Source organism: Telopea speciosissima, chromosome 6 (assembly GCF_018873765.1).
Source record: "Telopea speciosissima isolate NSW1024214 ecotype Mountain lineage chromosome 6, Tspe_v1, whole genome shotgun sequence".
Classification (NCBI taxonomy): Eukaryota; Viridiplantae; Streptophyta; class Magnoliopsida; order Proteales; family Proteaceae; genus Telopea; species Telopea speciosissima.
The window spans coordinates 55,139,260-55,149,348 of NC_057921.1; the positions used below are offsets into that span (position 1 = coordinate 55,139,260).

At 37.0% G+C, this 10,089-nt stretch overlaps 1 protein-coding gene across 1 annotated transcript; it reads left to right on the forward strand.

The window, feature by feature from the left end:
* Positions 1 to 1,540: 1,540 nt before the first annotated feature.
* On the forward strand, positions 1,541 to 6,922 carry LOC122664894 (serine/threonine-protein kinase SAPK3-like). Its single transcript, XM_043860921.1, has 9 exons — positions 1,541 to 1,723; positions 2,322 to 2,396; positions 4,111 to 4,212; positions 4,381 to 4,434; positions 4,571 to 4,663; positions 4,797 to 4,889; positions 6,140 to 6,244; positions 6,332 to 6,430; positions 6,530 to 6,922. The coding sequence occupies exons 1-9, from the start codon at positions 1,601 to 1,603 to the stop codon at positions 6,803 to 6,805; spliced, it is 1,020 nt and encodes a 339-aa protein (XP_043716856.1). The 5' UTR covers positions 1,541 to 1,600; the 3' UTR covers positions 6,806 to 6,922.
* The last annotated feature ends 3,167 nt before the right edge of the window (positions 6,923 to 10,089 follow it).

Below are 10,089 nucleotides of genomic sequence, written 5' to 3' on the forward strand. Positions count from 1 at the left end.
TTTTGAAAGTAGGGAAAAGTTTGCAATTAGAAAAATTGTAAGAATGCACAAATGGACATTTTCAAGGAATATTTGTAAAAACCCAAAAAAAAAACCAAAAGAACAGAATTGCAGAAACCAACGTCAGCAGCTACTCATGGATTGATTGGTCAGATTACTTTGCTTTCCGCCAGAACTTTGCCCCACCAATTTTGTCTTGTACCACTACTGACACACTCTACGCGTACCCAACCAACGAAACGGTCGTTGTATAAAGTGGAACCCACAGAAACAGACAACCACCTACTTAACGTACCCCCAAGGGACGGGAATGTCTCCGCGTGTCAGAGAACAGTCTCTCTATTTCTCTCTTTCTATTCTCAATTTGGGCGACTGGCTTATCCGGTGTTGGGTGACCACGTCAAAATCTGAAAGCCAAATGCTTGGGAGGCACTAGGGGTGCAAGTTTGGCTCCGACAGCCCGAGCCCGTCTTAAGCCTGATCAGGATCTTGGTTGAGATACCTTGACCCTGAGAGTAGGCTTGTAAATGGATCAGATTTGGCTTTGATACGGATAAGATGTGATCGAATTTGGATTGTCTAATATAGATACCTCTAAATAGATTCGAATGTGGATTAAATTTGAATTTTCACTATCTGTTTACATCTTTATCTTGTGTAACCCGGACTTTCCTCCACTTAGCGAACAATACAATTCACTTTCAATCCATATATCTCTTAGATCATGATTCCATTTTCCTCATATTTTAGAATCTGTCGAATCTTAAAAACCCTCAAGATCATTATTTACTTAAATTTTTATTATTAAGTATTCAGTTATTTTTCAGATGGATTTTTATCGGAGTATTCAGATTTTTTTCCAGATATCTCTAGATGAATACACATGTCTTTAAACGGGTACGGATGTAGATCAAATTTGGATTTTCGATTATCCATTTACATCTCTAACTAAGGGCGGGTTAGGGTTGGGAATTTCTAGCCCTGAGCAAAGGCCAAGTCAGATCAGGGTTGAGGCCTCGGGTTTAGCCCAACCCAACCTTGTCTTCTTCTTCCTATTCCTTTTTTTTTTTTTTTTTGGTTCATGATCAGGACCAATCAGGGTCAGCCCGACCTGACCCCGAGGGTGGGTCAGGGTTGAATTTTGTTGAGTCAGAGCCAGGTCGGACTTTGGCCCTAGCTAAGTGGACACATGGTTGGGCTGGGATTTTAAAACGCCCGACCCAACCTGACCCTATTGCAGCCCAATGGGAACGATCTTTTGTGACCGAAAGTCCGAAACAAAGGGGCAAAAAAAAAAAAGACTTTTTGGGTCTTCTCTACAGCGACTCAACGTGGGTCTTGCTCACTTGTCTTGTTGGTAGAATTTTTCTTGTTATAGTCCGAATAACATAGAATGGTAACTTCAGACCGACTTAAGAGCGGTGGTTGAGTCATTCAAGACTGTTTCTGTTCTTCAAATCTTCAGATTCTCCATTAGTTTTAGTTATATCTATTTGTTTCTCAACTTATTGGGGCATTGGGTAGCCCAGTTTTGCTTTATCATAGAACTTTTTACTCTGTTTTTGCTGGTATTTGGGATCGTTTCTACAGCTGGGTTGGGATGGAAGAGCGTTACGAGCCATTGAAGGAACTTGGGTCTGGGAATTTTGGAGTAGCGAGACTAGTCAGAGATAAGAAGACCAAGGAGCTTGTTGCAGTCAAATACATAGAGAGGGGGAAGAAGGTATTTAATCAGTCAATCTAGTTTTTGTCTTCTGTTTTCCGTCTTTCTGTATTGCTGTAGTAATAGTGGCGGTTCTTATCATGCTATTCATTGCTTCCCCTTTTGGTCTTCATCTGGGCTTATGCATTTGTTGACTTATTGCTTCATCTGGGCTTATGCATTTGTTGACTTATTGAAATAGATTACTTGGGTTTTGTTTGATTACTTGATTCCTTCCCCCCCCCCCCCTCCTTCTAGTTATTGTAGGCAGTAATTGTTCAAGTGATGACAATTTTTCTCATTAAGTTTGACACTGTAAGAATTTCGATGTATAATCTTTCAATTAACTTGCACTTTGCCATTATTAACCTTTTTTCATGTAACTCGAATGGGATTTGACTTTTTTTTGACATTGATCTTTGCATCTCATGGTTTGTTTAATGTGTTATTTTGAATATTTTATTGACTGGAATGATGTCCTCATGAGTGGAGTTGAATAGCATTTCCTGGTTCTGTTCAAAATTTGACTGTCATTTTCCATTTCCTGATTTATTTACTAAGGGTTTATGACTGTAATAGTGATGGACTGTTTTGAATGTGAACTCTTCTGTGGTTTCAGATCGATGAAAATGTTCAGAGGGAAATTATAAACCATAGGTCTCTGAGGCATCCCAATATTGTTCAGTTCAAGGAGGTAAGACATTGGATCCTCCCAGGTGGCTCATAATTTGAATACATTTTCACTGGCAGAATAGGAACTACAAAGAACTGTTTGTGGAAGTTAGGACCTAGGATGACATAATGTTTTAGCCAAACATTGGCATTGTTGCATTATTGGATATTAGTGTATGGGTTCATAAAATGAGTTCATAATGTGTTGTTCTATCTGTTTATAATCCCTATTCTGTTTAATTGGCATTGGTGGAGAGTTAAGGAGTTGGGATGCGTAGTTGGCTTTAGCTGATGCTAGTTAAATTGCAGCTGCTGCTAGTTTCCCAACCTCACCAAATGAATTGAAGAAACAAAGATGTTCAACCATTGGATGTTCTAATGCAGCTTTGAGTTCTGAGCAATAAAGTTCTCAAACAGTGTGATCCAGTTTTGCTTTTCAGATTTTGTCAGCATGATTTTTTTTGGGGGTGCTCTTGGAAACACCGACTTTGAGACTCACCTTAATGTGATAAAATCATTTGATGTTTTATCCTCTGAAAGGTTTGCAGTAACAGCAAGAGTTTTTCAATTTAATAAAATAATTACAGTGTAGGGGCATAACCTCAAACATCTGCTTACATTGCCACAAGAACCCCAACAAAAAGGAAGTGAGAAAATTGAGAGTGCGGAGTGAACCTTACTTGTACACAGATAGATCAAAGAACAACTAAAAAAAGCTATTCCAACTGCTCAACTTTTGCTTTCTGAGTTTCAATTTGGCTGTGAGTTATGCTCCTCTTACATGTATGAACAATGTGTCCAAGGGTGACTCTATTTTTAATTTCCTGATCTTCAAGGGTTTAGACCTTATATTTCTCTTTTTGCATCTCAAATTGCTGTAACAGTTTGGGAATTTTCAGCAGATTAGCTGAACAATAGATTTGCAAAATTTTGGGGCCCCAGATGAATAAGTCCATGGGTTCAGTTGACCATGCAGATATGGGGAGAGGCTGAAAATATAGGGGGGCATTGAATCTTATAAATAGTTTAGAATGTGATCATAATTAGTTCTCTTATTTTGCTAGCAATGAGGTAATTTTTATTTTCCCATTTCTAAGGCCTACATTTCATTGTGGGCAAGGTTTTTTTTTTTTTTTTTTTTTAAATTTATGTTGACCTGGGTCTAGTCTAGTTTCGTTTTATCATTGGCTCAAGCTGTCCAAGTTTGACTTTTCAAACAAGAGAACAACCTCTGCTTTCAGTCTAATTCTCATCACTTTTCTTTGGGTTATTATTTCAGGGCCTCAAAACTTGGTTATGAACTTCATTCTGGTGTCATTTGAAAGTTTATTCAGTACCTCTCTAACAAGACGAAGATCTTACAAATCTGAGTTCATTTATGATTTTTTTTCTTTCTAAAATTCTGGAACAATATCAGTCTGTGATGGGGTTTGTGTGCTTCATTCCAAGAGTCTATATATACCTTTTCATACTGCAACTCATAACAATGAATTGGATTTGTTTCCATTGCTTTGGAGAACGGTTCTTTAATTTTCATGTGATGCTTTCAATTTTATTAAGTGCAATTGCTTCAAAATTTTGTGATTTCCTAGGTACGCACCTCATCCCCTCTCTTCTATTTGCCTCTTGTGTTTGAATTCAGAATCTATATGATATAAAAATTGGCTGCCTGACCACAGCATTTGAATCATCCCTAAAACAGTGCAGAAGCCATGAATAAAGATCTTTGCCTGCAGGTCCTCTTGACACCTACACATCTAGCTATTGTCATGGAATATGCAGCTGGAGGTGAACTCTTTGAGAGAATAAGCAGTGCTGGCCGTTTGAGTGAGAATGAGGTACTTAGCACAACCTTGTATGTTCTTAGTTTGTAGAATTGTTTAAATCTGTATATTCTTAGTTTGTAGAATTGTGTGGTCATCTATGATTCTTTGGATGGAAATAAAACAATTCTATCTTTTGCCAGTGTGTTTTCCCACCCTAACAATTAATTCTATATGCATCAGGGTAGATTTTTCTTCCAGCAGCTAATATCCGGAGTCAGCTACTGCCACTCTATGGTATAGTGTCAGCATCCTTTCCTTATATTTTTGGACCAGATTCTAGTCCTCTTATGCAATGTGATGCTTTTGTCTTTGTTTGCCTTTTATTTTTTTCTGAAATGAATTTTCATTCTTCATTTTTTTTTTTTTTCAGCAAATTTGTCACAGGGACCTCAAACTAGAAAATACATTATTGGATGGAAATGCTACACCAGGTCTTAAAATATGTGACTTTGGGTATTCCAAGGTGTGTGATATTATACTTGTGCATTCCATTTTGGTACTCATTATGAGTAAGGACTTTTTTTTACCCAAAAAAAAAAAGGAGTAAGGACTTTCATCATTCAGATTTTTATTGGTTACTCCCTTATTTGTATCAGTCTGCCATATGGCACTCACAACCCAAATCGACAGTTGGAACGCCAGCATACATTGCTCCAGAGGTCTTGTCACGAAAGGAGTATGATGGAAAGGTATTCATTTATCTCTTCGGTAAGCATAATCTGGGAGTGAATTCTGTTTGGACTTTTCACCTTTATGCTTCTGTGCGGTACAGTGCTTAGGGCTGTAAATGGGATTAAGTATTGGATATAGATATATCGGTATTTGTATCTGTTTAAATGTCAAACTGTTGGATTGGATATCTGATGTCCAATCAAATATATACAAGGGCAGAAAATACACATCCCTGCCTATGGTATCCATTATTATAATTATTATTTTTTTGGGATTAACACAACTTGGGGTACTGCTTTATATTTACAATTAAAGATGTATACGTTATCCCTATAAATTACATAGTTTCTACAATACAATTGGATACTGATTAAATCTGGATAAAATCCATGCCGTTGACAATCCTTGCAGTCTCAGTCTCTCTGACTACCTAATCCATGGGCATCATTGGTGAACATGCCCAAAATCATATGAAAGTGATGTTCTTATCCATATAATCCATTTCCACTCACTTAATGGTCAGTGGAGTTTGAACGAGTGGAGAAAAATCCAGTTAGGGGAGGTGAAACACCTTTGCTTTTATAATTTTGGGTATCTTAATCTCCTAAGAAAGGTATCCTGAGTGGATGATCTGTGTTGCTGCATTGTAAGAGATATCGACAGGAGAAATTCAAAGTTAGGGGGCTGGGGGTCTAAAATGCAGTATTAATACGAGATTTTAATGCATGTGTCCCTTTTCATGATAATGGATGCATAGACTTGGCCATTTCTAAGGATTGGAAATGTAAACCAAAAGTATTAGAATGGGATCCAAGGACATTTGAATCCGTTGCTCAAGTAAAAAAAAATCCAAGAATATTATTGCTATTTTGGTAATTTGGTTAACAAGAAATATGATTTCAAAATAGATTTTAAATGGTGAAACAGGATTCTATAGCCTACTCCATTTTGTTGGGATAAAGGTTAGTTGAGTTGAGTTTCACAGGGCGTACAAAACCCATATCATGATCTTTCAATCTACAATAAGCCACATATATTCATGTAGCAGAGGCCATTCTATTTCATCTTAGAACGATTTGCTTATTCTGTACCCATCGGAAGATGATTGTTGGACCATGAAGATGCTTGATGACTTATATGCATGAGATGGTATGGATGGATAGTAAATGATGCATTATGTGCATTGAATGTGGGTTGTTTGCCCCTGCTTTAAATGTCTACCTTGGTTAAGTTATCTGACCACTTGATACAATTACTCCAATTGTAGATAGCAGATGTCTGGTCCTGTGGTGTGACATTGTATGTAATGTTGGTAGGAGCATATCCATTTGAGGATCGTGCAGATCCTAAAAATTTCAGGAAGACCATCGAGGTGAGTTCTTCTTACAAACCTCTAAATTTATACATTGCAAAATTGAAGTCAATTCTACTAACTTGACACCTTTGATGTGCTGAACAGAGAATATTGGGTGTTCAGTATTCCATACCCGACTATGTACATATCTCTGCTGAATGCAGGCACCTCTTCTCTCAAATTTTTGTTGCCAATCCCTCAAAGGTAGCAACATTTTTCTGTAAATGAATTTCTTGTGACATATTCTATACTTAATTGAGGACTGAGCAACCAATAATTCTTAATTTTTTTTCTTACTTGAAGAGGATTACTATCCCAGAGATAAAAAAGCATCCTTGGTTTCTTAAGAACTTGCCATTAGAGCTGATTGAAGATGAGAAAAACTATGCGGATGCAGACCATGTTCAATCCTTTCAGAGTATTGAAGAAATAATGAAGATTATAAAGGAGGCAAGGAAACCGGAGGAAGGTTTCAAAGTTGAAGAGCACTCTGATGTAGGGGTGGTGGAACCTGATGATATAGAGGCTGATGTTGAATCTGAAGTTGAAAACAGTGGTGACTTTGTAACCTGTGTGTGATCACAGGCCATGCCAAGCAACCTCGGTACAAGATGTATGCATCAATAGCATTTTGTAGTGTTCTAAAACAAGTGGATTTGTATATTGTTGCTTTTGCTGTACAGATGAATTTATTTTTTAATTCTTCCTTCTTTTTTTTTTTTGAGGGGGGCGATGGGGTGGGGGTTTAAACTTTCTCTGGAGTTTAAATTCCGGGATAGAATTTTTTTTGGGACTGCGATTCTGGGTATAAGTTGATGTGCTGAAATTGTAGTGTTGTTGAAAGAATTGTTTTGGAGGACATTGATGATTTGTTTGTCTTGGAAAGCTTTTTTGAATAATGAACTGGTTGTGGAGTGTGCTTTGGATAATATAAATTCTAACCATTTTCTAGTCATTTCTCTATACCATTCTTAGATCCACTCATGCCATTTTCTCTTTTCATTAGTATTCTTTCTCATGATGGTGATAAGATGGTGCCTGGCTCTCTTTTACCCACCACTGTAATCTCAGACATTAAGGCGATTCAAGATATGGCAACCTCAATCTTTGTATCACTATAGCTAATACTAAACTTCTTGACATTTAAGAACTCATGGAAAGAGTGAGACTTAATCAAAATATTTAAAATGAGAAGCGCGAGGTTATTGCTATGCTCTATAATGTTCTTGCCCCGCATGAAAAGTTTTGGCAAAAAAAATGTTGTAAAAATTGGTTAAAAAGCAGAGACCAAGCCCCAGATAGGTAAATATGAAAATGTGTTTTAATAGAGGGTTTGAATAGATCTCAGGAAAAAAAAAGTTCCAATGGAGTCGCCACAAAAAATGTTGGAGCAGGTCATTCTTTGAAACGGGTTCAAGAATTCATGACATACATAACAACCTTCCCTCTTGATGGTAAAGAAACAAAAAGAGCAAGGTTTTATGGTTGAGATCACTTAGGGAAAAAATTCACTCTCGTTCTCCTTTTTAGGGCTCTTTGGTTTAAGACTATTAGACTTGGACTCCAAAAATTTTGATAAAATATCAACTATAAGGGCCAAGACAAATTTTGGGAACTAGAGACTCACGGGCATGATTATGAAGAAGAATATGACAAAGCAACTTGTACATGGAAGTCAAAAAAGCATTTTTTTTTAATGGCATTAACATCAAGAGTCTGGTAGACTTACTACATATAGTGAGTGGCTGGGTGGATGTGTCAACTAAGAAGCAAAGGTTGTGTGTTGAGTGAAGTAGAGACAGAGATAAGAGATAGAGAAGATGAGTATCTTCTTGTGTTCATCAGCTTCGAAGGACTCTCCTATGAGGCTATTCCTGATGGTGGTTCTTGTGGTTGGAGCTTGGGAAGGGAAAGTTAGAGTTGGGGAGTTGATGAGTGTGAGTGAGTATGGTAAGCTCTTCCACCCCTTGGTGTAATGGCCACCCTAATTACACCCAAGTTCGCCTTGTTGAAGGCTGTGGAAGGAGAGTTCCTCTATCACTTCAAGTGTGGGAGTAAGCAAAATCTCTCCTTTTTTCTCTACATTTGGAGTTTAGGGCAGCCTTTGGTATACATTCTAGGTCGATCTATTTCGCATTTTCGGATGATAAAAATAGTTGTTCTTGAATCTTCTTATATATCTTGCGAGTTAATTAATTGGATAGAGATGATCTTCTTTGGTTGCAGGTATCATTACTCCATGATCAATAATAACTGCTTAACCTAACTATGAAGGGTCATTCAATCCTTTATGGTTGAGGGACAGTAGTAGTATAGGTAGAGAGATCTTGTAAGTTTTAATTAGAGAGTAATGAAATAATATAAGCAGCTAAAGCAATCCTTTTAGATCTCATGATCAACAATCCCCTCTTTGGAGTGAATGATCCCCAAAATCTCAAAATTTACCCCTTTAGGCAAATTGCAAAGTTAGGATTAATCTCCACCCAAATGTATTTCCATTTCGTCCTAATCATTTTGAAAATCAATAATTAAAAGATTGGAACCAGATCTGACTAATCAGCTGTGATTAATCCCAATTCTGCAGTCTCATCAGGTCAATTCTGGGTTTTTCTCACCGGATTGTTGGGTTTTCATATCTAAGGGGTCGTTTCTAGGGTTTCAGAAAATGTTTCTAAGGGAAGTACCTCAAAAGTGAACTCAAAGGTTTCACAGTAAATTACAAAAACACCAGTAGGTTTCACTATACTCTCCTTCTAAAAGTGTAATTTCATAAAGGATAAAGTAGGGTCCTAAAACATTCTCCTATTGGATGAAGTTGATAATACCCTCTTCCCGTTGCAAGATACCCTCTCATGCCAGTCAAAAATCCATGGTCAAGAGATTTCCCACTTCACCGTGGCTTAAGCAAAACTCAGTCCTTTTATAAATTTGTATAACTTTTCGATCTACCACATAGACAAACCCATGTCCATCTATGTTTGTGAAGTGGCAAGAATTAAAATTTCATGTTGTGGTCAATTTTTTTTCTTTCTATTTTTATGATGAATCATAATCGTAAATCCGGAGCGTGGTGCACATGAGATGGACATAAGGATTTTTTAGTTTTGAAATCTGGATTTTCATCTCGACCCGTGCCATCCAAATGGGCGTTCGCGGATCCATCTATCCATGAACAAAATTTCAGGCCAATCTAATATTTCCATGTCTAATAAATATTGAAACACAATTTAAAAAAAGTCCATTACATAGACAATTGCGTGGTGGCAAGCAAGGTTTAAAAACTCGGGTTTCAACTAGGTTTCGACTTGGCCAAAACCGAATTTTGGTACGTTTCGATTGAAACTAAGGATTTTTTCCCATTGATGGGGAAACCAAAGTTTCGACCCCAAAACAAGGTTTTTTGAGGTTTGATTTTTTGCATGTTGTCTATTTTTCACATTTTAAACACAATCCATGAATTACATTCACAAAAAAATCACTGAAAATGGTACTTGTGGTTATTGATCCAAGTTTACTAATATACACGTTGATATGATACAGACACTACAGTAGTATTATAATTAGTTCATATAATTATAAAGTACTTGAACCCTGAATAATACATTGAATCCAAATAAAACATTAAAATGCCCCTCTTTTTCCTTTTAAGAATGTAAACATTGTCTATCATCATCCTTTCAATGGGTATCCTAAAGATCTGCAGACGTATACACTTACGTGAGCGTCTAAAGTCGAGGTTTGAGTCTGATCTTTCACCCACATTTTTTAAGTTCAAACTTCTAAAGTGAGATGCATAGCTACGAAGTCAAAATTCTGCTTGAATGGTGAGAATTGAATCAGTTCAAGAATCAGGAATCGACCAA